At 41.6% G+C, this 27,791-nt stretch overlaps 1 protein-coding gene across 1 annotated transcript in view; it reads right to left on the bottom strand.

Annotated features, from left to right (window-relative positions):
• Positions 1–27,791, bottom strand: part of LOC119895176 (xylosyltransferase 1-like) — a 47,331-nt gene that overhangs the window by 6,473 nt on the left and 13,067 nt on the right. The window contains exons 2-10 of the mRNA XM_038708092.1: positions 22,339–22,864; positions 19,000–19,172; positions 18,445–18,647; positions 12,894–12,974; positions 12,243–12,459; positions 10,617–10,793; positions 7,106–7,374; positions 2,295–2,490; positions 1,666–2,002 (exon numbers count right to left, since the gene is read on the bottom strand). Of these exons, the coding sequence (XP_038564020.1) occupies positions 1,666–2,002; positions 2,295–2,490; positions 7,106–7,374; positions 10,617–10,793; positions 12,243–12,459; positions 12,894–12,974; positions 18,445–18,647; positions 19,000–19,172; positions 22,339–22,864 (2,179 nt within the window). The remainder of the gene's footprint in view (positions 1–1,665; positions 2,003–2,294; positions 2,491–7,105; positions 7,375–10,616; positions 10,794–12,242; positions 12,460–12,893; positions 12,975–18,444; positions 18,648–18,999; positions 19,173–22,338; positions 22,865–27,791) is intronic.

The raw sequence follows: 27,791 nt of genomic DNA, 5'->3' as shown, positions 1-27,791 counted from the left end.
TTACTGTCTGAGAACATCTTTGCCTGGGGGTGAGACCAAAGTTTTAATCGTGCCTTTCCACAGCCAGTGCCGAGCATACAGCGAAGAAGAGGACAGCGAGGTCGTGTTTGTAGCTCAGTCTGTGAGGCTACTGGATTAAAATGTTAAAGATGTTCTTATCCTGGGCAGACAGAGATCACAAAACACCTTTCAAGATGCAAACCTCTGCTGGATAACAGGTAAAAAAAAAATTACTTTTTATTTCTCTCCCGAGGTTTGCACTGAAAAGTCTGTGACTGAGTTGTGAAGTAATTTACAGAGTGCCAAGGTCACAAATTGGGATACTGATTCTTCCAAGAAATAAATCCCTGCCAATCTTTAAAAAAAACACCAGAAGGTCACTTTACAAAACTTATTGCTCCTCTGAAGGTGTTTCCAGAATCCTCAAATACTCTATTTGTCCATTTGGATGAAACAAATATTCCATCTGCTGCTAAATGAAAACAGTTTTTAACACACAGCCTGATCAGATTACATCACATCACACCTTCACTTTATGACACCAGCCAATAAAACCTCAGTCTATTCATGCAGCAGGCTTTACTTAGAGCTCTGCAGTTATCCCTGCACGCACGCACGCACCTGTGGAGGTCAAACAAATCCAACACTAACCCAGGAAAAGCTCATTCGGATAGAGGTGACCCTGTGTGTGTGACTGAACACTGACACTATAAATATATGTATGCATGGTGTTGACAGCTGTGACAGGAGGGCCCCTGCTCTGTGTAATTTAAGTATTAGATCTGCTAATGACATATGAACTACAGTGACCCCCCGTCCCTCAATATCACGTCGACAGGTGTTTTTACGAGAGTTTCTAAAGGTTGATTCTCAATCCTTGTGCCAGATTAGTAATATTTAACTGTCTCTTTGCACAAAAAAAGACAATCGTTTACATGCAACTCTAGAAAATGTTTGTCAAAAAGTTCTCCGGATGTGAGTCCTTTTTTAATACTGAGTATCTGCAGATCCTGAGTCCGATCTGATACTTACTCTATTTACTTAAATGTTGATTAAATATGTATCTGACACTAAATTCAGTCCGCCTCATTTTTCACAAAGCTGTTTGATCCAAATACTGAAGGTCATGATTCAAAACTCTGAAGTTTAAATGCTGAATTATTTATCTATGGATGACGCAATCAGCCAGAGAGGAGAGAAGATGCGTCACTTCGCTGGAACTGCAGATACTTCTTTTGCCTCCATAAACAAACCCAGAAACCAGCCTGCAGAGAGCACGCAAACCCGACCACAGCCAAGTTTTATTTTGGCCTCCCATCAGCTTACTTACAGAAATAATATTAGTGACAGCTGATATGAGCCGCCTGCCACGGAAGCTGCTACCTGAATGTTTTGTACAGTAATAAGCGAGGAGAGATAACAGATTGGTTGCTGTCGGAGTTCAGCGTATCCCTGTATTTTACCAACTGTGGAGCCTGGCTGTCTTTAAGGCGAGCAGACGTGCAACACTTGCAGGCTGAGAGGAAACTTTTTCAGCAGATACAGATCCATTAAAACAATTTTTTTTCCATATCAGCCATCGCTAATTCTACATGAAACGTTAAATGCTTAAATCCAGTTCTGTGTGTATTTTCCTGCCTGACCCTCTCGCTTAGGGTCGCTCACCTTGCTGTAAGGGCTGTTGTCGATGGAACTCCAGCGGAGCCACGATGAAGCTGGTCTGGCCCAGCGGGTTCCAGTGGTGCAGCACCCTCAGCGTCCACATGCCAGGCCTCAGCGGCAGGGTGAGCGGCGGCCGGTAGTGGGTGACCTCAGCAGAGGCGTCCACCAGGATGTCGTAAGTGGCGGCGATGACGTTGGTGGGGTCGATCCACACCACAGTGGCCGTCAAGTTGCTCTGGCTTCGGCTCCAGCGCTGCACGGCCACGGGCTCGTCCTCGGGGCCCACGAGACCCCCCCAGTTCCTGAAGAGACGCTCCTTAGGATCCCAGTCTGTCCCAACCTGAAGAACAGGAAGAGGGTGAGGATCGCTCCGGTTCGGATAGACCCTGCAGTGGTCTCAGACTGCAGGGGTGCACAGTTTATCTGTTTGTTTAGGGACATCTGGAAATGGAACATTTAGAACATTTGCCATTTAGTTGATTTTAGAATTATTTTAAGGTTTTACTTAAGTTTTACTTGCCAATACGTACATGCACACCATCAGATCCTGCAACAAAACTCTGCTAACAGTCGCCTTTAGATATAAAACTAAAGACCCCTGGAACAGCCTCAGTCTGTGTGTGTTGTCTGACCTGGACATGCTGCAGCCTGTTGGTGGGGTTGGGGTGGCTGGCCAGTGTGAAGTGGTCTCTGGAAGTCACCCAGGTCTCAAGGCTCTCCAGCTGCGTGGAGGCTCTATTAGTGGCCACATGATTCACCAGGTAGCCCTGGAACTGGTCTGACAGGAAGTAGAGGTGGACTGACACTGGGTGGCTCATGGCCACGTACCTGAGAGACACAAATACATACTGTACTTAGACCACGTCTGCAACAGGATACATTTGAAAATGTTGTCCTTTCATTCACCCAAAGCTGGCAGACTGTTTCTGTCATCACATATTCTGTGTCTCAACATTTCGAATCTCAAAGAACAGGGGACTGTACCTCGACGTAAGGTCAACATAGAACTGCTCTCTTTTGGTTACCTGGCAATGATAATCCTGATAACTGATATCAGGAATCTGGTTAACTGTCTCTGTTAACTCTGTCTCTTTCACACAAACCCACTTGTAGCTGGATCGGAAAACCCAGATTTGTCAATTACAAGCAACATTGCAGGAATATACCTGCAGGAAAATTTGGATAAAGTGACTGAAACTTTCTGATACCAGTTATCAGGATCAGAGAGACTGAGAGGTCATTCCAGCCAAGCTATCTATCCACCACTGCAGTGCACTGTGGCCTCAAAGCAAGAAGGTCCCGGGTTTGGGGTCCGCCCAGCCTTTCTGTATGGAGTTTGGATAAGAGTTTGTTCTCCGTATCTGCAACCTGCCGTGGTTTCCATGTTAGGTTCTCCAGGCAGTGCTGTTTGACCAGAATCCAGAGTTGGTCCCCAGGTGCTGTACAGTTGCTTTAAAACATCGAACTACAGATTGACTCCTCAACCATCACTCCAACCAGGGTGGTGATTGACGACCAGCTGTCATTTTCAGACCATGTTGCTGCCATCTCTCGGTCCCATCTACCTAAACTCCATATTACAAGCCTAAATTCCTTCTGGGCCACTGCGCTCCTCCAACGAACGCCGCCTGGCTCTGCCATCCCTTTGTACATCTCTTACTGTATTGACGCTTGTATGCTGTTCCTCAAATGTAAGTCGTTTTGGATAAAAGTGTCTGCCAAATGAGTAAAAAGTGATCTCTACAGGGCGACATGTAGACAATATAAAGTAGAATACAATAAGTAGCTTTAGAAAGGCACATTAACTGTAAGACTAAGGTTAAAAGTAAGTGTGTGAATTCTATGTCTTTATTATAGCATGGTAGTTACTGTCTGATGGATTATTTTATTTATTAAAAAGGCAACAGAGGGTATACTTTTATTTTCAAATAATCATCACAAAGTCGTCTCATGTTATTCTGAGCTGCAGTGTGAAACATTGACAGTGTCAGGAATCCCTTCGGGATTGAAAGAATCTTTGTGCAATGAAAACGCTGCTTAACTTGTCATTATATATTTAGTTTGGTAAAGTATCCCTCCATTTTAAAACCCGATTAAACACAAGGAAAGTCTGGAACAGAAAAGCAATTTGACTGATCTATAAAAATATCCATTGCTCATTGTCACTTGTCACTTTATTGTAAATTCGTTTGTCCATGTCAAGAAGTGGTAGGAATATTGAATCAGTTTCTTCAGTGATCTGATTGGTCAGTGGTTGGGCTGTTGGCAGGTTCTATGCACAGCAAGGTCCGTCAGCCAGACTGAAACATCTCAACATCTATTAAATGGCTTGCCGTGAAATTTGGCATTGACATTCATGTTCACGGTGAATTGTCATGACCTTGGGAATCCTCTGACATTGCCACAGGTTACTGTACTGAGTGCTAATGCCGCGTTCCAGACCGGTCAGAACTTGGAAATTTCCTAGTTAAAATACCCGACGTCCGACCTCAAAGCATTTTAGGTGCATGGTGGTGCTCAACGCCAAATGGCTGAAGCATAGCGGACTGTGACACACTTTTGTTTCTTTGGCAAGTTGATGTACAGTTAAACCCTCAGCAGTAGGCCATTTTATTAAAAAAAGTGATAACTATACGTTACTCGTTAACGCCTTCCAGAGGCGTTTTATAAAGGAGACTCGCCACTCAATCACATCCTCAATATAACTCTATGGGGAAAGCCCGTAACGGCAAAGAAGGCAGTTATCTCGCCGCTCCCGCTAGAAAGCCAATTGTCTGCTTTTAACAGCCAAAGCAGGAATTTCAGCCGATCGTGTGGTTCCACTGATGTAAGGGTCTGTTATACTTCGCGTAGTATAACCGGTCAGGGAAAAACGCTATTTTCAAACTTTTTCAGCGATTTTTATCAGATTTTATTGCTGATTCAAGTCATGTAGTTTTTATGTCCCGGTGACCAGTGAAAATACAGCTCTGGCTCTCTCCCCATTCATTTAGATAGAAGCATGGTCTTGTTATTCCAAAATAGCTGCCCGGAGGCGTAGCCAAGATGGCGGCTGAGTGGCATGACTTGCCTATAAGGACTTTGGTAATCCTCAAAAGTTGTATGCTATGTTTCCCAATGTTTGCACATTTCCGGGCATTTTTAACATTTTCCTGAATAACTTTTGGGTAGAGAAGATGACTTTCAGAGATTGTTTTCTGTAACCAGCTACCTAATAACATTGACAAACCCTATGTCTGATAAACATTAACATGTTAGCATTATCTATGTGAGAATTTGTGTGAAATTGTTCTGCTTACCTAACAAAGCCTTAAATGTCCAGGCACCGTTTTACCTCAAAGAGCTCATTATACCTTACTGCCCCCATCAGAGCACTGCGCTCTCAAAATGCAGGGTTTTGAGTCGGCGCCAGAGCCTTCAGTTATGAAGCGCCTCTGTTGTGGAACCAGGTCCCAATCTGGGTTTGGGAATCAGACAACATGACCATTCTTAAGACTAGACTTAAGACTTTTCTGTTTGATAAAGCTTTTAGTTAGGGCACGATTGAGCAAAGTTAAAGTTTATTTTGTTTTTTATTCAGATTGTATTTTATCATGCTCCTTTTTTGTTATTTTATTTCAGTGTATTGGGACCATGTTTTTTGGTGATTTTGTACTTTACTGATTGACCTGCACCATGTGATCAGCTGTACAGACCCAGTTTGTTTCAGTGTTCACTCCATACAAATACATTGCTTACTACTTGGTGGCAGTAATGTTTTGAGGAAGAAGCTATTTCACTCTTTTGTTGTTTGTCGACATGTAGATGGTGTTTTCAAATGCATCCACATTAGTGTGGACGTGGTCAGAGAGGTTACTTAACTGAAATCCCAGGTTGAAGGGAACACACTAGTCCTGTTTCAACTCCCCACTCATCCCCCCCCCTCTACACACACTCTTGCCATAATGCTGTCCCCACCCATTCTAGCCACCAATCCCCACCCAAACTCCAACAAGTGCCTCCTTGTACCTACTGTGGGTCTCCACCCCCACCACCACCACCACCACCACCACCACCCACACACACACACACGCAGCTGGAAAAATCCAGTCTGTGCAGACACTGTAGCCTGACTGTTCCCCAGCACAAGCTAGCGTTATCTTTATATTTAATTTGGACGCAGCAGTGTTGGTGAGTTTAGCGGAAACATTTGTGTTTGGACACATTTTATCTACCAGTCCTCCGCACTCCCCTCAGACAGTGAGTGTGCAGTTTCTCTCCCTGCACTAGACCCAAATTTACTGACCCAACATCTAAATGACTTGTGCAAAGCACCCTAAACACCCTCGGCGGGTGAGGACCGATACCTGCACATGAGGCCGATCTGGCCTTTAACAAAGTCAGAAACATTTTTAACTTTTATTCGCACACCTGTAGTTTCTTTCATTTGGTTTAAACCAAGGAAAAATATCAATTGTTGCCCTTTATTTGTGGCCCATATTCAACTGACTAATTACAAACAAACCAAGAGTTTTTAACATAACTGTGACTCATTGATTGGACAGTTTCACTGACTGTCATCATCAGAACTACATGCACCCTTGTGGGAAACTTAATTTCTGCTAATTGGCAGCAAGAGATGCTGCACTTTGCTAAACCTTAGGTGTTAATTCATCTCTGATTTGACAAATATGATCATTAATAAATCGATATCTTGAATAGTGGCAAAAAAGAAGTGTCTTGTACCATAAATAAGGAGGGAGGTGCAGTGTGGCCGCTACGTTTCACACATTTTAAATGGAGGAGTGGCTAAAATACAGAGTAGGGTCCAAACTAAGTTTTAACAGTTTGCTGACACAAACACATGCTGCCATAGTTACCAAATGATTAGTGACTTTTACATACCATTTCACAATCAGCAGATGGATTTAAAAGTTGTTTATCTGCTGAATCTGTGCTTAGATCACATGTCTCATATCACCACATCTTGAGGTTTGTCTGCTTTACTTTCACACAGCAAACAAACTGGACCAGAAATCCCTTGGAACCGGACCAAGGACCCTCTTTGCAGGCAGTTTTTGTGTAGCTGTTTTGGTTGAGTTTAAATGACAGCTTTTAAACCAACCCGAAAAATCCAAACCAAACAGGAAAACACACCAGTGATTGTTTAAAAATGAACCAAACAGGTTCAGCATGAAAGCATAATGTCTCAGTTCTGTCTCAGGGAGCTGCATGGGAAGAGTCTACTTGAATTAGAATTAAATATATAATGCAATTGTCAGAAGTGTCCGCCGTTTGCAGTGCACCCTTACTGGAATCATTACAGGGAGATTGTTCATTAATTTTAGCACCTGTGGGCCACCTATACAAACTCCTGGAACAACCCCGTGAACCCCAAAACCCATCAAGTTTTCCTTCATAATGTAAAGAACCCCTTTGACTATCCTCCCTTGCAGCTTCATACCTGCAGCTGTTGTCATTGGGATGGCCCTGCAGCGAGCTGGCGGCGCGGGACAGTCCCATACGAGCGAAGGCGTGGTAGTGGCTGAGCGCAGAGTCTGATATGCTGGCGGGGCCGTCCGTCTCCTGCTCATAGATGTTTTCCCAGTAGGCCTGGAGGCTCGGCGTGCCCGGGGGGTACGATCCGAACAGGTAGGAGTCCAGCTGGTCGATGATCTCCTGACTGACACTGGCCTCAAACTTCCTGGCAAAGAAGGTGGGTCTGGACACTTGCTGTGGTCAGAGAAGACAGAAGGCAAAACAAGGACAGATCATAAAATTAGATATATTTTATTAAATATAAACTTTAATATAAAATACTCAAATATTCAAAAAACTATATAGGGAGCAGTAAAACAGTGAAGACAAGTTATTATGTTGTGTGTAGATGTGTGTGCAAGGGAGGGCCAAGTGGCCGTGGTAGTGATGGGTATTGTTAGGATTTCTGCAGCCTCTCCACAGCTCTGGGGAAATAAACTGTTTGTGGGTGGTGCTGGGGTTCTAACCTGATCTGTACCACAGAAAACATTAAATAAAGCAGCCTCGGAGCCTGATCTATTCAAAAAGTGGTGGGTTTGTTCAGGACACCCTGTCTGGTGCCAGCATTGACCAGTTAGCAGCCTGCAGGGATTTCACATCACCTTTAGGTATCAGCTCGCTTGGAACCTTGATGGATACAAAACACCTACCAGGTACCAGATTTGCCCAACGGAAAACCAAAAAAGGTGAGTCGAGTTGAGGTGGTACCATCCGGTGGTCAAGGGATTTAACTGTTGTGGTAGCTGAGGATCTTCAGATTTGTTTCTTTCTACATGTTTTTACATTTACTCATTTAGCTGACGCTTTTTTCCAAAGCAACTTACAATCAGTGCAGTGTTCAGTGCGACCTGTGGTCACTGTCTGAGCCCAAAGCAACTCTGCATGTCACTGCAGCGTGGGACCTTCTCACATGTTCATCATACACAGAAACTATTTATACTCAGAGGAGAAACAAAAAAGTTAGATTTGAGTTTTTAATCTTCTCGCACTAAATCCTAAAGCTTATGATACCATGGTAACCACAGCCCTGGAAACACCCTGTAAAGTATGTCTAGTCTATGGCCCACACGGTTTGACACCATGCCAGGATATCTAAGTAGAAGTGAAGGGCTCTCCTTGAATTTCCACAAACACACATCCAACGTCCTGGAGAACCACGTCACAAAGTTATCATACAGTAAAGTCTGTTCAATTTATGTCTAATTTTAAGTACGTTTTAAGTAATTAAATAAGAACATATCCTTTATTTTGAAGGCTGAAGACAAAAAGTGGAGAACTGCATCTCACTTTCACTTTGACGAACTGGCTTGGCTTTGGTGCTTCTGCTACCTGATTAATAATTTGTCCAGTCCAATATCACGTCAGCAGATTTTTGCAGATATACTGGTATTGGCACTGAGTAACAAGAACTGTCAGTACAGGAACATCTGTATGTTTGAGTTCATTTAGAAATAGCGGTAACGGTATTAATTTATATGCGACTATTGAACTCTCAAATATTTTATCGGCCTCAAGGATCCAGTATCGGTCAGGCTCTACAACTGGGATGTAAGTAAATGGGGCACAGTCTGGAGGAAGGAAAGGCGTGGTTTACGGCGTCACCGGGGAGGGTGTGACCTCACCAAACCAGCTCTTGGTGGGATAGCGGCAGAACCAGCGAGCCGGGAAACCCCAACATAACAAGAACCACAAGGACTGCCCAGGCTGCAGCTCTTTATTCAGCAGGACAGTTTTATCTGTGAGGTTATTCTGGGACTGTTACCTAACAGTCTGTGTCCTTACACGCCTAAAGATAACAGTGGAAACCACTAGTTACAGGGTCAGGAGGGATTTTTCTTTTTTTCATCATGAGATCAGAGGGAAATTATATATAAGTGCCTTTACTGTATGTTCTCTATTCTCCCTAAATGTCAGCCAAATATGATTTTAGCAGCTGCTCTCGTGTTGGAGCCGTTTCAGCTGTATGAAGTCAAGAATGAACAGATTCTGACTTTGTGAACACGCTTTCTCTTTTACTTTGCACTAGAGCTACCACTAAAAATCTAGTTTCATTATTGATTCATCTTTTCATCTTCATCACAATTCTGCATAAAGCTCACCACAACATCCCAGATCCCAAGGTGCTGTCTTCATACAGTTGTATAAATATATAAACCGTCTGATCAACAGTCCCAAAGCTCACAGCGATGAGACAGGAAAACGGCCAAATGTTTGAGAATAAGAGTTTGATGTTTGGGGTTTTTTAAAGGTTCATTACTAATATTAAAGCTGTAGCTAACAATTATTTTCATTATTCATTAATCTGCTGATTGCTTTCTCAGTTAAATCATTTAATTGTTTAGTCAATTAAATGTCAGAAAACAGTGAAGAATGCTAATCACTAGTTCCAAAGGCCCAAGTTGACATATTTTAAAACCGCCTCAAACCCCCAAGATTAGCAACTTTTCTTTTAAAAATATGTACATTTTTTAAGCTTGAACCAGTGAATCTTTTGCATTTTTCCTTTAAGAGATTACTTTAAATGATCAATCGATTATCACAATTGTTGGTGCTTAACTATTACATTTCCGAACAATAATAGCGCTGCACATGATGACCATTTCATTACCAACGATAAGCTTTTAATTAATCAGATGAGAAAGACGAGCAACTGCCCAACGTGGCTTCTTCTCGACAGTCCATGAACCCAAACATGTTCAGTTTACAGTGATTTAAAAGAGAGAAACCTTTGAGAAGCTGGAACCAGATTATTAAAATTGTTACTGAACAAAAATCTTTGTTCCTTAAAATAAGGTCTCCAGTTTGTAAGAGATTCCTGATGTCAAAGAGTCTCAACCAGTTAAATATTGGAAATAAAGTGTGTATTGTGCTGTGTATACTGTACATGCGTGTTCCTGCGCCTCACATTCAAGCCGTCTTTCTAGCTGGCAAACCATATGATAATGACAACCTTAGAAACCTCAGCGGCAGCTAGCTACAAAGCTCTAAAAATACCAACTGCCTCGACTGTACAGCTGTTTCCAGGATCAACTCTTCTTATAGAAACCATCAGTAGCTCGACCACAGACGCTGTCTTCAGGTCTGTCGTTACAGGGAGCCGAGGGCCGCCTGCTGTAAGGAAAAGCAGCACTGCTAATTTGTGAATACGAAGCTATTTTGGTCGCCGGCCACCGAGGCTCAGAGAAGGAAGGGTGGACAGGAGAGCGTGATTGAAGGCCGACGGTTTCTAACGTGATGATCTTTGTAGCTGAGCTCTAGCAGTCATTCCAGGGCTGCAACATTATCAAATTTGATATTTAAAAACAAATGTTTAAAAAAAAAAAGATCACCTGTGGAAAGTTTGTGACTACTGAGAAGTTACATGAGATCGGTCAAAGTTTTAATATCACCAGTTGTGGCAGAAAAGTCGATCAGCTGGAAGGTCTTTAAAGTCTCACCTGGAAGCGCGGCAGATCCAAGGGTTTGAAGTTGTTGGGTGAACAGCCACACCAGTCCACAATGTGCTTGTACTGGCATTTACATCCCAGTTTGCGGTTCCAGTTGGTCAGCCTCAGGTTGTTGTCCACCATGGTCTCACAGTGGGCGCTGTTCTCCAGCACGGTGTGGAAAAATGACTGCAGGTGGAGACGAGTACAAAAAGACAGGCATGTCTTTTAATCCCTATAAACTACCTAATCTACTTAAAAAAACATGTTTTAAACAAATATTACATCTCAAATCTAAGAATAGTTTCCTCGATTGAGTGGATCTTGAGGTGTTGTCTCATTTTGTATTGATCTTAGTTGTTGATCTTAGTTAAGTTTTAGACAGCTACTGTGCTGTTTTAATTATCCACTTAGGTTGTTTCTAGGATCAAATCTATTATATGATTGTATTAGAGATTTAATTCAGGATTTCATAATATAATTTCTGTCTAACTTGTCACTCATTATCTAAGAGTCACAGCATTTTGGACAGATCAGACAGCTGTGAAGCTGTAAATAGCTATAAATGCATCCAAGAAGCACTCTAGAGGAATTGAAATCTAATTGCTAAGACACATTCTATCCAAATGTTAAAAAGGTGTGAAATTACCAGTCGGTCTTCCTGCACTGCTAGCTGTTATTGCTAACAGTTGATTGTTACTAAACTCCAAAAGTGCACAAGTTATTCATCTTTTAGCATTTATGTAATTCATGAAACCGCTTCAGATGCATTATCACCGACCTCTGCACTGAAATAGATCTGACCTAAAAATGTACATGTAGCCCGGGAAGAACCGTAAAACTTTGATTAATAGCCCGGGCTTTTATTTCTTAAAATCACTGAATAGAGAAAAGTGGAGTGTAGCAGAAGTTAGCAGACAGACAGCAATGGACTTCACATGACAGGATTACTTTTTACGAAAAGCTGTTTTGATTGTTTTGACCGGTGGACCCTTACAGACTAAAGGAATATAAATAATCAAGGACACATTCGGACTTAACGAGCGCTTCAAAGGTAACCGGAGACTTTTTTCCCTTTTTATCTTTTGTACCATGCAGGTTACACTGGTAAAGATATAAGAATTAAAGCTAAAGCGGGCGACCCCGCAGGGTTTAAGAGGTTTTATACATCCAAAGAACTTCTATAAAAACCAGACCAGGCTTTTAATCGAGACCTGCGTTAATTTGTAATAATGTGTTCCCACACCAGGCCAGTTAACGGGATAGGCGGCCGTTTCGGACTCTGCTATTAATTGTGTTACAGTAATCAGATGTGTGGCTAAGTGTAAATTAAAGCGTCTCACTCGTCAGTTCATTTGAGACATTTGAAAATAGGGACTGAAATTACTAATATTTTTGTTTTGTTTTCTATCAATAGACTAATCAATTTATACCACTGATTGTACTGCCTCTAACTCGTTTTAAGGGATGCCAAATATTTATTTTGAGGACGAATACAGAAACACATTTGCGTGCGGCTAGTAGTTGATTTATCAGTTAGTCCAGAGACAGATAACAACGCCTCTATTCACGTTCTCCTCTAGGGGACACTGTGTTTTTAAAGAAGGGTTCTGAAGGGTTACTGCATGTGTACTTTACCTCAGCAGGCAGCAGCGTGTAGGCGTAGAAGCGCTTCATGCTGCTGACCAGCTCGTCTTGGGAGTTGACCACATAGTCCACAAAGGCCCGGTTGACCAGGAACCAATCAGAGCCTCCGTCCACCGCAATGCCCTCAGGGATCTTGCGGTCCCCGAGACGCCACATGTGGGTGTCACACTCGTAGAAGAGACGGTCCAGACCCTGTTTACGGATGAAACTGAGGACATGGCATCCAGTGTTCAAATACTAAAGTATATTTACACAGTTTCAAATACTTGGAGACTGCAGACAAATGTACTGTAGAGATGGACAGGTGTATTTCTGTAAGATTATTAGTGATTATATGTTCATGTTCAGCCATTGATCACTGACTTTGTGAGTAAGCCTGTGTTTAAACTGAAAAACAGAATAAAGTTTCACCACTTGGATAAAACATCTTAAATGTCTTTTTAACTGGAACAAAAATACATCTTTAATTTGATTAAAAAGATCTACATGAAACTACCACAGTTAATGCATTAACTGTTTTATTAAACTACTTTCTCATGGGAATGTTGAACACCACATTTTCAAAAATCCGCATTGAACAGAAGAGTGAAACTGTGATAAAGAGACACAGAGTGACAGACTCTCTCTCTCTCTCTCTCTTACCGTGCGTTGTCTCTGCCGTGAGATTTGATGAAGTTCATGTTGCGGTACTTGGACAGGAAAGCCACCAGCTGTTCATTGGTCCTGACGGGAGACAGCAGTTGCCAAATCAACAACTCAGACAATCAGCTGCAGTTCACAGAAACACACCTCCAGCATCCCACTGTAAACTCTGACTAGACTTGTATGTCACTTTACTAATCTATAGAGCAAGTATCATGTTTTTAAGCCACGATAGCTGAGATCCACCACTTCCAGAGTGAAATATCTCAACAACTATTGGCTGGATCGGTTTGACATTTTTGTGCAGACATTCATGGTTTCCAGAGGATGAATCGTAATGACTCTGGTGAGCCTCCGACTTTTCCTCAAGCGCCGCAGGGAGGTTCACAAGGTTGTTTTTTTTAGGGAAATATCTCAACAGCTATCAGGAGGACTGGTATGAAAATTGGTCACAGTCATCAAGTCCAAATTTCAGTTTGTCCAATACTTTTATTTATGAGCTAATCCTAATTAAATGTAGGAAGTCCATTCGCAGCATTACATTTATGACGCTTTTATCCAAAGCGACTTACAATTGCTATACATGTCAGAGGTCGCACGCCTCTGGAGCAACTAGGGGTTAAGTGTCTTGCTCACATTGGTGGATGCGTCACTTGGGTCTCTCACACCAAAGGCATGTGTCTTATTCACTGCACCATCACCCAACCTCATTTGTTGTCCACATTTACCTTCGTAATTTAAATCGCTCAAACAGTTTGTGCTTTTAAACTCATCTGGTAGTATCTTAACGTGTCGTCATCTGTTTGGCCACGAGAGAGAAAAACATACCACCAAAACAAAAAACAGACTCACGCACATTCCCAATAAAATGTGTTTTTTAAAAAGTGTTTAAGGCAGGATGTCTCAGCAGGATGCAATTAATTATTTGAATGAACTGACTGGTTCTTTTAAACAATGCAAAACAATCTTCCATTAAGGGGAATTAAAGTGACTCCATGTAACTCTGTTTGGGACAGCTGGGCCCGTTTATTTAGCTTCCTCTTCCAGCTGAGAGAAGACGGCTAAGCTGCAGTGTGTGGCCTGAAGCGGAGGCAGCGCGCTCAAACAGCCTGGTGTTGTCCTGATGAGTAGACAGGACAGCAGACAGACGGGTCGCTTTGATTACGTTTGATTATAGTCGTTAAGGCGAACCACAGGCGTGCATGTGTGTGTGTTTGTGGGCATGTTTGCATTCATCAATAACTCAGACACACTTAAATCTAACTAAAGGCTTGTCTACGACTGGTCATATATCACAAAGATGCTCATCATCTAGGATTTTTTTAATGCAAATTATGATCTTGATCAAGTAGTCATAGCTGCATTTAGACTTTGCAATGTACTAAAACAATGGTTTGATATTTTGAGAAATACACTTCTTTGCTTTCTTGCAGCAGTGTTTCCCACAGGATTTTAATGTGGGCCTTGTACCCTCCCATCAAGGAAGATTTTGTACATTTTAAAGTTAAATTAATTAATTTGGTGCAAAATTAGGAGTCTATCTATGAAGAACTTTGTACACTTGTAAACAATGTTGTGCTCTAATAAACTATTTAAACATTAACCCATTGTAGAGCTATAAATGGTGGTGAAACAGCAACAAAAGTCATTTATTTAATGTTTTTCTAAAAAGCCCAAATCAAAGAATAGAAGATAGAATAAGTAATTTCCCTAAAATTTTATTGTTTTTATTAAATTTTATTGGACACATGTAATATGTTTTATACTTTCTGTGAATATAATCCAATTAATCTTATTTCCATGCTGTATAGACACCTTATTTTGAAAACTGGGCGTTGTGTATATCCTCGCGCTAAATTCATTAAGTTCAACAAGTTAAGACTTCAACATGAAGAAGAAGTGGCGGGCCGCCATGGTCTTGTTAATTAGCCTTTGTCATTAACAAGCCTCATGTTCTGTCTCTTTTCTGCAACTTTATTATAGATACTACTCAAGGAGAAAGTCAGCAGAGCAGACACATACAGGGAGAGAGGGACAGAAAGAGGCGGGGCAAGCCGCTGTGTTTGCAGCCGAGGTGAAGGTGAGAGTGAGGAAAAGAGAACTGAAGGGAACGGGAGGTGATTCAAGTATCCTAGGCTTGTGAATAAACACTAAAATAAGGTGGGGAATGAAGTAGAATTAAATTGGTGAAATAAGAAATAAGTTACGTAGGTTAATAGAAATACAGACGGCTTCAATCCCCGGCTCCTCCAGGCTGCATGTCGAAGTGTCCTTGGGCAAGATACTGAACCCCGAATTGGTTGGCTGATCCATCAGTGTATGAATGTTAGTTTCTGTTTGAGCACTTAGGCTCAGTGTATGAGTGTGTGTGAATGGTGAATGCAATGTAGTGTAAAAGCGCTTTGAGTGGTCGAAAAGACTAGAAAGGCGCTATACAAATACAGAGCATTTACATTTGACTGCGAAACCCAACACCGAAAACTGACCCGAGTAACTTCCTGGAATCACATTAACTGCACCCAGCCAAAAAATAGTCTGGCACATACTGTAAAACTTCAATTAATAGCCCAGGCTTTAAATCACTGAACTCACCCTGCCTGTATTTGGGACAGGTCTTTAATTCCTTGACCATGCCTGCAAATCTGAATGAATTCTACTTTGTTGCTCATTATTTCTGTAAAATTAACTAAACGATTGTGGAGAATCTTACCGATCTAAAATATCCATCCAAATATCCATGATCTAAGCAGCTTTATAACACTTTACACCCAGAACAAACAACACACGTGTGTACATTAACAGCTGAGGATTGCGGCTTAGTTTTGATAGCGTTCAACTCAACCATGGTTTCAGTTAAATGCTAAAGTGCTGTTGCGTTAGGCCACATCAGTTGCGTTTTACGGGGGACGGAGTGTAACATTACAGAGTTGTTGTTTTCTTTTAGCTTGAAATAATCCCATTCTTTGGACACTTTCTTCTTCGTCGTCCCTCGCTATTTTCTCTCTCTTCCTCTACTTTGCGAACAGCGGCATCAAAATCACGTCGTGTTCACACAGCGTAAGTGCGACAGTAAGAAATGCCCGTGTGAAACAGTGCGCTATGTAGTTATTTGAATTGACCGAAGCATCGAATTAATAGATTTAATGAATTAATTGTTTCAGCCCTAAACCTTTATAACTTCTATAAAACCAGACCAGGCTTCTAATTGAGACGTGTTGCTACACCAGGCCAGTAAAAGGGACAGGCGTCTAATTGGGACTAGGCTTTTAAGCCCCATAAAATCGCAACATGCCCCTTTCCACACAAGATATAACGTGTTAAACATCTTCAGATGAAGTGTTGGTGTATCATGCTACACACAGACAGAGCCAGGTTAGCCGTTTCCTCCTGTAACTTCATAGTAACTGTACTTGTGTGACAGTGGTACTAATCTTCTCATTTGAATATCGGCAGGAAAGCAAATATTAGCTTTAAATTTCCTATATTCATCTGTGTCTGCAGGCTTCATCACGCGTGTGGATTGAGCCACATGTTTATCAGAGTGCAGCTCACTGCATCTGCGTTTAGGTAAAAGTATGATTTTTTCCCCCCCATCTTATATCTAAACCATAAGAGGAACAAAACTCGATACTATGGCCACTAGTTATATCAATAGGATTGGTTGATTTTCTGTCATCTGTCTGACCCTTTTGAACTGTGCTCTGATATCAGTTTAATATTTAAAAAGTTTATATGACCTTGACAGTTATGGAAAACACACACACACACACACACTCTCCATTGACTGACACTCTGTGCATTCATGATGTCACAGCTATTGATGTTGCGGTGCTAATGCTGTGGCTGCGCTATGGATTTTAGCTGGAAGGGTGTTCAAACAGTCTCTCTGACGGGAGGACAGAAGAGCATGCGTCAGTGTTTGTGTTCTTGTATTTCTATCCTTATGAGGAGCCCTCGCAAGAATAGAAAGATGAGGAACTTTTTTTCCTGCAGGCATTTTGTCAGTCTTCAAAGAGGAAGTTTAATGTTAGCACTTTTAAAGATAAACATGAGTCATTAGCAAAAGAGGCCAGTTTAGGATCATCACAGTTTCAAGCTGCCAGAAGAAGATAAACGCTCTGAACAAACCCCAGTTTAAAACCAGTTACTATAACTAAGCTACTTAATTAGAAGAAACCCCTAAGCAGACCCAAAATATCCAGTGCAAACCTGCCTATTGTGTACATTAAGTATGAAAGCCATGAAGTAGCTCTGCAGAATCAAATGGACGTTCACAACTGAGAGTTTCACCTTGTTTTCACTTCCAAATAATTTGGTTTAGATAATTGGGTTAAACTAGGAATTTGTTTAAATCCTGACCTCAGCTTTAAAGCTGCTCAAGGGTGTAACCACATTCCCAGAGTTTAAATGATTAGCTGAGTAACTGAATTACAGAAAATTCATTGGCCCTATTTTGATAATTAGTTGTTTGTTTAGGTAATTTTTTTAAGCAAGATCGCAAAACATTCTCTGGTTTTAGCTTCTCTAGCGTGAAAACAAATAACTGTAAATTGAATATCTTTGTACAAAACAAGACAGAGTAAGAAGACTTTAGGTATTTGTCAATATTTTCCGTAATTATATAGACATAATGATTATTAGATTAGAAAATAATCTGCAGATTAAATTAATTATTAAAAAAATCATTAGTTGCAGTTCTTTCTTTACTTATATTTATTTATTTTTTGAGTGTCTTGTGACTTTTTTCCCCTCACTATCCCTTGCTGCTGTAACATTGTTAATTTTCCTGTTGTGGGATTTTGAATTGTATTTATTTACTAATGGTTCTAACAAAAACTGAATTTCCAAAGTCAGCTCACATGTAGTCCTCCATCCAACACTGCTGGCTATCTGGTAAAAAAACACAAACATCTGGACCTCATCCTGCTTAAGGAATCTCTTAACACCTCTCAACAAACCTCTTTATTGAACCTCTCCAGCTTCACAGCTGCAGCTACAGCACAATGTGTGAATCATCAGTCAATATCACCACGGATCACAGCCAAGCTCCTTCCTCAACAATACAGATCCCCTCAAATCCCCAAGCAGCAAAACAGCCATTAAAGGGCTCTGCTTCAAAGCCATAGACTCCCAGTCCGTTAGGAGTCGATGCACTTGAGGTCTATTGGCCACGTAACCTGATCCATAAGACCTTAAACAAACCAAACAAGGCTCGGAGCGCTGCGAGGCCACTGGTTAGTGGACATAAGCTGCCACAGTGCTTTAACAGATCAATGAGCTGTGTGTTCGGTAGGAACTTGACTTGATGGGCAAATCTCCTACAGCCTTCTACATGGATACAAAACGGGGAACAATTGAGGTATTTTCAACCAAACCTTTATGGATCAAGAGGCTGTTTCAGTGAGAACGTTACTGTCTTTTGGCTTTTAGTCTTTTTGTTTAAGCAAAAATAGAAAACCTGATAAGGGCCATGGTTGTGAAGTCCTCAGAGTTTCAAACTGTTATCCTAAAAAAGTAAATGTAATCCAATTAGGTGCCCCCAGTCTCTCACCTGATGGGGTAGTCTGCAGCGCTGAGGTTGATGAAGAAGTCCCAGGACCAGTCGGACATTTTGAGAAGGTCTTCCATGCTGCGCAGGTACATGGTGAGCAGGCTGGCCCCGCCCCAGATGGTGGACATCCGCCAGGGAGTGACCCGGACGTTGGGATACTGGTCGGCCAGAGACAGGACATCTGTGTGGAGGTAGTTTGACCTCTGAGGAGGGTGGACAACAAGAATGAAGGTTACAGCATGCTTTTATTTTCTAAGCACTTTTAAAAGCAAGGCATTAAGAAATATCTCGATATCAACTCTGAATCACATGATTCTCCCCGTCAAGTGAAAATACTGCTAGTACTACCAGTCCCACTGAGAGCTAACAGCCCAATCGGCAGCTCTGGATTAGCCTGGTCCCAAATATGCAAATCATCCTCCACATCTTCAGATTTTTCAACTTGTCATGTCTTTTTTCAGTGTAAGCGGGAGCACTTAGCCGAAGTGGTTGAGAACAAACTTAAACCAGTTTGTTTGCATGTTTTGCAGTTACTAACACAGTCAGTAATCTCACCTGGTCCACGTGGATGTAGTAGTAGTGCGACGTGTGGTAGATGGCTTTGAAGAGACGCCTGAATTGACGCGAGGCTCGGCCGTGGACGACCAGGACGAAGGCGATCCGTACAGGCACGAGCTGGGCAGCATCTGAAGGGTTCTCGTCCCATTGTACGTTCACATTAGCCTTACCTGGACAGAGAAGACAAAGACGTCAGCTTACAAAACAAACAGCATTTTATTTTTTACATGGCTGTTAACGTGATTTCACTTTAATGAGGCCTTCAAGTCCTGTTGGGAATGCGGTTTATGTCAGCGCTCAGTTGGTGAGGAAATATTTGTTTCTGAGCTTTCCTGAATGCTAACATGGATATATTTGCCTTCTAGGCCTGAAATGACTAATTGATTAGTGGATAAACAGAAAATTAATTGGCAACCGTTTAAAAATCGCATCATTTTCAACAATATTCTTCATTCATTCAAGGACCTTTCTTTGTTTTTTATGATGATAGAAAAATGTATATTTTGGTCAGTTGGTCATACAAAAATAAGCAATCTGAAGAAAGAGCATATAACAATCATGAAATGAATCGGATACTGTAAATAATCGCTAAACCTACTAAGAAGGACTAAATATTCAAAGTCCAACTGTGGTTTGTGATATATTTATTTAAACACAAGCAACTTTCAGAACACATTGCCAGTGTGTGTGATCACACATCTGAAAATAGAGACGCTGGTTTCTTGGTCTAAAGAGCGGGTTGTGAGACAGCGTCACTGTCAACCCTCCATCTTCACTTCCGTGTTTCCTGGAAATACTCTGCGTCTGTGGCTGGCTGAGCTAAATCTGCCACTTGTATATACAAACCCTCCGACAGCCTAATGCCTCTCCATCATCACGCTCAATCTAAAGATGGTGCAGGGTGAGGCCTGCGTGGCCTAATTAGTGACCTTCCTGGGCTGCGTTGCATGTTGGGAATGGAGTTCGAGGAGAAATAACTGTAATCAGGCGGCTCAGTCGAGCACTGCTGTACAGACAGAGGGAGGCAGGGGGAGTGATGTCGTGCAGCAAAACTTTCAACTTCCCTCTTGTTCTCTCTAAACGACTGAGCACATGTCAGTCAAACTCAGACGTCAAGAAAACCAAATTATCTGTCACTGCTGCTCCAGCTTGGCTTCAGTCTGTGAATATAATGACTAGCGTCTCATCAAGGCAGCCTGTAATCATATAGATTAAACCTCAAAACGGCCCAGGGTGGTTCCGAGAGCACGACTACAAGTAAATCATTAGTCAGCCATTCCAAAAATAAGACTACAAACTGCTTGTTTAATTAGGGTGTAATTACATGATGGATGAGTATCATCTTTCTGGTGAGTAGCCTCGTTGTGTCCATTCATGCTTTAAGTCGCTGAAAATAGAGCTGGCAACAAACGGGATGCGGCGTCGTGGCACTGGCACGTGCCGGGTTAAAAATGGTGTCACAAAGGATAAATTTGGAAAATATGAAACCTCTTGTTGCAACCTGCCACTTCAATGCTGCCGTCTGTTCACCCAATTTCTTCGCTTTCAGTCTGCCATCCTTTCATTTGTTGACAGGCTCAATCACTGGGTATGTTCAAATTCGGGGATAAATCAGTCCTTAAATCACAGGTTAATACATTTAAACTATGTACAATAATACTGTGTGCTCATACTGTGGACCACACCAATAAGTAGAGCCTACTTTAACTTGGAAATATGCTGCACCAGTCCCTGTACAATTGCAGCCTTTAAAAAAATATATATATATAAAAGACATCTATTTTATCTGACATCTTTCTGTAATATTTTGAAGACTAGTCACGACCGTTAGACATTGCGTACTGAATACTGACAACAATGGGTCGTACCATCACAGCAAGCAGCAGAAGCTACATGAAATAAAAACGTGTTGTAGACTTTATTTTCCAGGAGAATGATGAGTACTGATGTTGGGCTTGAGTAATGTCTGATCTAAATGGAAATGTTTTACATGTTTTTAGGGGTCCAACAATCATTTGTATTGGATTTTTTATTATTATTATTATTATTATTATTATTATTATTATTATTATTATTTATTATAATTAATTTGTATTATAATGAATGAAAAATGTATTTATTGATGAATCATTTGGTCTTCTGTTAAAAAATAGTGGAAAATGCCTATGAAAGTTTCCTAAAGTCCAAGCTCACAGACTACTGCAGAAAATATTTAGTGGACTGTCACACAAAAATATACGAGAGAAATCCTCAATTGATTATTCGCTTCAGCTGGCTGAAAGACACGCCGTGCAGGACTGTATGCAATTGATTATGTTAGTACGGAAGCCCTAAGCGGCCATCAATTCATATTTTTATTTTATCTCGTCGTCACGGGATAACGAACCATAACTGAATACAGGGGTCGGCATGTGCATTTCTTTGTGATAATTTTCGTGTCAATTTGCTGAGTCAGCATTTAGCTCAGTTGGTAGAGCACAGGACTTGCAGGTTCGACCCCCGCTCTGCAAAGATCTTTTATTCTTATAAAATGGATGAAGCGGATGAATTTCTTCTGCCTGGGAATGATGGGGAAATGAAAAGTCCATAGCTTGATGAATGTGGACCAATCGCCCGGGATGCGCACACTCCAGCATGTGATTAATTAAGCATGTGAATCAGTCATCTTCTTAACAACTTTGTTGAAGAGGAATATGAAAAAGATTTTTTTGTTTTTTAAACTCATCTTCTGTGAGGATTGAACTCACAATCTTACAACTACATGAGTCATGTACCTTACTCACTGAGCTAATCAGTGACACTAAACCACCTTGAAATTACCATTAACAAACGTTCTTGCCAAACCCTGTGTTGTACTGTTGTTTTGTTATCGAGATCACGAGAAAATGATCTCGTTATCACGGGAAAACGGAGTAAAATAAAGATATGAATCGATGGCCGCTTAGGGCTTCCGTACGGTAGGAAGGGGGACCAAATCTTTTCCCAGTGGACAGTCCTCAAGATTTAGAAGACTCCTTACTCCCTAATCATTTTCAAACAGTCCCTAAAACAGCTGCAAGAAAACAACATACAAGTAGGAGTTTAGTTGTAAATACAAGTAAATAATATTGTTGTTGTCTGGACTAACAAAGTTAAAAATAAATAGCAAAGAATTGTTTTTTCATAACACAGGAAATGCTTCTCATACAGAGTCTGTATCTGTAACTGGAGACACATTGTACACTTTATATTTTAGCATCTAACAATAGTCCAATATCCAACAAGTTTAGAATTTTTATTAATCGTTATTTATCATTAACTTATAATTCATCTTTTGTTTGTGTCAGCTGGTCTCACCTTCTATGGGGCAGTAGCGAGGCACCTTCTCAGGCATCAGCGTGCTCTCTTTGTGTTTGCAGTAGACCTCTACGATCTGCTGCCGACACTCGCGGCTCTTGGCTCTGGACAGAGCCGAAATGGCTTCCTTCCCGCTGATCTCGCACTGCGGCTGCTCCTTCCTCGGCTCCAAACCACGTGGCACCTGGGAGGCCGACCTCTTTTCCCAGTAGATCGGTGGATTGGACCCCTGGACGGGCGGTGAGACGGTTGGCACCTGCGGGTGGGGTTGACTGATTTGGGTGCGGTTGTGATTGTAGCCCATCCCTCTTGGTTGGACGGGAGGGTGCTTTAATACCTCATTGGCGGATTTTCCCAGCATGCTCTGTGCTTGGGCCTTGTCCAGCTTGTGCTTGGGCACTCGTTGGCGTTGAGATCGAGCGCCAAGGTTGCTGTTGCTGTCGATGGTGTCAAAGTCTTTAGGGACCGAGTTCTCATTGTTGTTGCTGTCCAGCTTCTCTTTAGGCCGGTGGGAATGGTAGACGTCCTGTGAGGGAGAAGATAACATTTGCATAAAACCATGATAATGAGTTCCTTAACCTCTTCACACAGAAAAGATAACTGGTGATCACAACTGCTGATCAAACATCTGGTCTCATATGTAGACTTCAGGAAATTGAAAAGGAAAACGTTTTTTTTCCACAGAATTAATGACATTCCCAAGAGCCTTAGCTGTACTTTGCATTTAGTTCTACCAGAGACGTTAAAATGGAGACAGGGCACTTAAAGTGTAATACAAGTTAGGGCTGCAACTAACGATTACTTTCATTAACGACTAATCTGCCGATTATGGTCACGATTAATCGAAAATGTCAAGAAATTCTGAAAAATGCTCATGACAATTTTCCAGAGCACAAAGTGACGTCTTCAAATTGCTTCTTTGGTCCAACCAACAGTCCAAAATCCAAAGACTCTTCATTTACTATCATAAATTACAAAAATAGCAGCAGTTTCTCACATTTAAGAAGATGTAACCAGCTAGTTTTTCACATTTTATCTTTAAACGACTAAAACAACGAATCGATTATCAAAATAGTTGCTCTTCCGACCGAGTCATTGATTAATCGTTGCAGCTCTATTGGGAAAGCCTGTAACACCAAAGATGGTGGATCGTTGGCTTTTAAGAGCCAAGCCGGGAAACTTATTAAGTCAATCGTGTGGTTTTACTGTCAGGGTCTACTACGCTTGCATATAGTAGAAGTATAACGGTAACGGGTGGGAAAAACACTTTTTAAACCTTATTTTGGGGCAAAGTCATCTAACGTTTTAAGCGTTTTTTTCCCATCAGATTTAACTGGTGGTTTTATTCATGCAGGTTTTATGTCTTTTATGTCTCTCTCCACATTTATTTAAATATGGGTCTGATCTTGTTAGTCTGAAATAACCGTCCGGAGGCGTTGCCAAGATGGCTGCCGAGTGGCACTAAGGTGGTGATCATAGCAAACATTGAACCTACAAAACATCCACATGTTGGTTTTGCCATTGTAAGCTTGTTAGCATGCTCCACAATCAAGCTTTTCACAACAATCTCACAGAATCACTAGAAGATGATTGAGAAAATATTAAAACTGCCTGCATACAAGTGCATGCATAATATCTGTGTGTGGACTGGACTGGACTGGATGATTGTCCTTCACAGGGACAACTGAGGCTGAATGTTTGGAATGCAGCTCCACCTTCTCGAGAAGGAAAATGACAGGACAGGAGTCGAATCAGTACTTTCATATTAACCACTGAATATGTGAAAGGGGTCATTCATAGTGACAACACAGAGTTCTCACCAAGCCTGTAGTTCCAGCTGTTTTCAACAAACACACTGATAACACTCACACAGTACACTAGCGGACAGACACAGTCAGAGACTGGCTGGTAAAGAAAGTGGAACATCTAGCAGCTAAAGAGCCTGATATTTTTCCTCAGGAGTTGTTAAGAGACCAAAAACAGAGTTTAAAGAGAGTGAATACTGGACTCGTCAGGAGGACACAGCTCTAAATGAATGATAAAGTTAAAATGTAAAATGTTTGTGTCTGCTGGATGTGTAAATAGCAAACTATGTGCCAGAGACTCGGACTCGGGTCGCCCTTAAGTCGCACACACAGTGACTTTAGACTCGACTTGAGACTCGTCCTCAAACGATTTCAGACTTGACTCGGACTCGAGGTGCAGGACTTGTGAACAATGTTTATTTTTGGGAAACGTCTGATGAGCTTTATTCCCCTCCCCTCCGTTATAACCTACCTACGTAACACAACTACGTATCTGCTGCGCACGGCCACACGTGCCGAAAAGTGATTGCCGGGAGCACAAGCGGTATGTTAAAGCTGTATCGCCCCAATCTCTCGTGAAAATTATCCCGTTATCACAGGAAAACAGAGGCCGTTTAGGGCTTTTGTAATTATCCTTATGACTCTACATTATTTTATTTGCTGTTTTCCAACCAATCCAGTCCTTTTTACCTGTTAAAATACATTTAAATTGCCAATAAAACCCATAATATGCAGTATTTCACTTTTCAGAAAGTGACTGCAGCCTCTAATTATTGACTGAAAGGTCCCTGAAAAGTCCATTCCAGTCCTATATTGTAGTTCTGTGACTCCTGTATGGCAGCTTTGCATGATTCAGAGTTAAAAAAAATAATTCTCTATCTTAAACTGACTCTTCATGTAGGCCTTCATTTCAGCCTCTGTCTGAAACAAGCTGTAGATGCTCTTTAAGACCCCCCCTCTCATAGCTCTGTTTGCCACCGTATTACGTAGAACGCAGCCGTCGGTAGAAATGCTGTCGGCCTCTTGTTTCGGCTGTGCAGAGTTCTGCATGCTGGCCGAAAAATTCATGCACCTTTGCGGCTGGTAACGCTCTTCTGTGCTGAGAAAAGAGGTGGATGCAGATCTGGGCAGGTAGCCTTCATCATCTGTTCTGTGGAATTATACATTCAGCTCTTAAAAGGTCCTTTTCAGATACTTTGCTCTGCACACTGATCAAACGCGATTATCACCGCATATTTTTGCAGAATACTACTTCTACTGAGTATAATAAAATATTAACAACTCTAAACATTCATAAACATACTTCTAATCATTTATCACCATTTATGAATCCCACAAATGACAGAGCTTTTAAAAGCATCATTTGGAGGTGCATGCAATTCTCGGCAGGCAGGCAAAACTCGGCATAACACTGGATATTCCGGTAACGTGCAGAGACATGGCTGCTGGCAACTTGGCTGTTTGAAACACATTTCTGATGAACTCTCTCCAGTTTTCTAAGATTAATGAGGTCCATACGACTGGTTTTGTTTCTGGTTTGGAACCCAGACGTCTTGTTTATTACAGCCATGTGTAACGTCAACCTACTGACGTAACAACGCTCGCCGTAGCCTGGTTTATTCGCTCCAAACCAGCTGATGGAAACGCACATATTTTGCAATTTCTTTTTTCCTCCCTTTTTTGCAACATTTCAAAAGTATGCTTAAAATTCGCATGACAATTGGATGGAAACATGGCTTTAACAGCAATTTAGCTGAAATCATCATGATTGATTGTTGAGTTGAAGGACAGCCAAAGTAAGCCGCAGTCCTCAGCTGAAAATGTGCACACGTGCGTTTGTTGTTCTCCTTGTCGGGGCGTGAGTTTGGGTTGTAACGTCACAGTCATGAGTTAACTGGGTGTCGGTGAGCTGCACCTTAGAATAACTTGACCTCTAGCTCATAGCATCTCTGCCATGTGCTAGTGTAACCGGCTGCTCCCGAGTACGTACTACATGGTCCTGACTCGAAACCGGCGACCTCGGGTACGGGAGCCAGATGTGCTGACAATGAGGCTAAAACCCATGGGCACTAGCGTTGGTCGCAGTGCATCTCTTAGGGTGTCGGGGAGTGAGGTTAACTCACTGCACAGCCTCGCTGGCTTCCGTCACACTCACACAGCAAATCAGTAAATGCAGTTTAATGTTTTTATGTTAGTTTCTTATGATAAAACCAACAGTTTTTATTATATATGTTTGCATCCTCCTTTCGCTGAAGGCAAGAAATCAAGAGGATCACCATTCAATCACCTGAAAATCTAATACCACAAGAAGACCATAACCACCGTAACCCTTATTCACATCATCACCAAACCTAACAGGCTCTCGTTAATAAGATTAAACAAGACGCTTTATTCAGAACTGTGCAGATGGATAATCTACAGTATATTTACTCGTGCAGGTAAGTGATCAAATTCACTTTCTCTTTCCAGGGAAGAAAAACAAAGAGGTAAAGAGACACAAGAAGGAAAAAAGGGGGGGAAGGAAATGATTTCCTGAGCTGAAATGACCTTTGACGACTGCGACACAGGCAGCTGTGGCCTTGAACTCCCAGAGTCAAGTGGTGATCTACATGACAAGCCGCATCACCTCGATGGGCATTTTGATCCCACAGAACGCCCTCTACCTGCCTTTTCCAGGGATAAAGTGTGAGTTTCTGTGTGTGTGTCGGAGTGCCTGTGGGAAGGGAGTAATATCAGCTCTTGCCACCTGCTCCTCAGACAACCTTTCATTATCTCTTCTGTAATATCAGCGCAGAGGAATGTGTGTGTGTGTGTGTGTGTGTGTGTGTGTGTGTGTGTGTGTGTGTGTGTGTGTGTATAGAGACAGTGAATATTTCCTGCTTTGCTGCTATCATTGAAGAGTAAGAGTGCAGAGGAAACCAGTGACCAACTCCACTGACTAAAAGAACACTGAGAATATATCTATTCTTAATAGTTAAAAATGTAAAGTTTGTCCTGGGGGTGGCGCTAAGGGAAATACTTTCAGTAGGTTTCCATTATTTTGTTATTATCTTTTCTCTGTCTGAAAGATACATCCCAAAGACCAAGCTGACTGTCCAAAGCCAAATATATTCATTTTACTATCAAACATAATTAACATAACAAGCCATAATCCAGATGAGAGAACCTACCTATGAGTTTATAAAAATGTTGTAAAAGCTCATTTACACTCATCTCACTGCAATGAGATTTACCCGCAAGTGTTCGATGGACTTTTTTTTCCCCTCCACGTATTTTGCCTTTGAAGCAGCAAGAGGAGGATCAACACTCGCTACTCAGGACTCAAAATCATCACTCAAAGGTCTTTTCTAAAAGTGTTTTATTGAGACAGACAGGATGAGAAAGGGGGGGATGACGTGCAGCAAAGATTCTCGGGCCTGAATCAAACTGAGAACGTTGCAATTACATGTTGTCTGAACCACTAGGCCATCCGGACGCCCCGGGGACTCAAAATCATTTAGTCTGTACTTTGATTTACAGGTGACAATGTGTAATTATTTGTCTTCGACAAGATTCTTGACTTAAACATAAAGTATATATAGGTAATATGTAATTTAAGTAAAGATGCAAAGTGAAACTGTCTTAAGTAGGAGTTTGTGCATTGATAAT

The sequence above is a fragment of the Micropterus salmoides genome, unplaced genomic scaffold (assembly GCF_014851395.1).
Source record: "Micropterus salmoides isolate LMB-PRFRI ecotype aquatic unplaced genomic scaffold, ASM1485139v1 Ms_hic_scaffold_10, whole genome shotgun sequence".
Lineage (NCBI taxonomy): Eukaryota > Metazoa > Chordata > Actinopteri > Centrarchiformes > Centrarchidae > Micropterus > Micropterus salmoides.
Note: the sequence above shows the minus strand (reverse complement) of the source record. Positions and strands in the feature narration are given on the sequence as shown.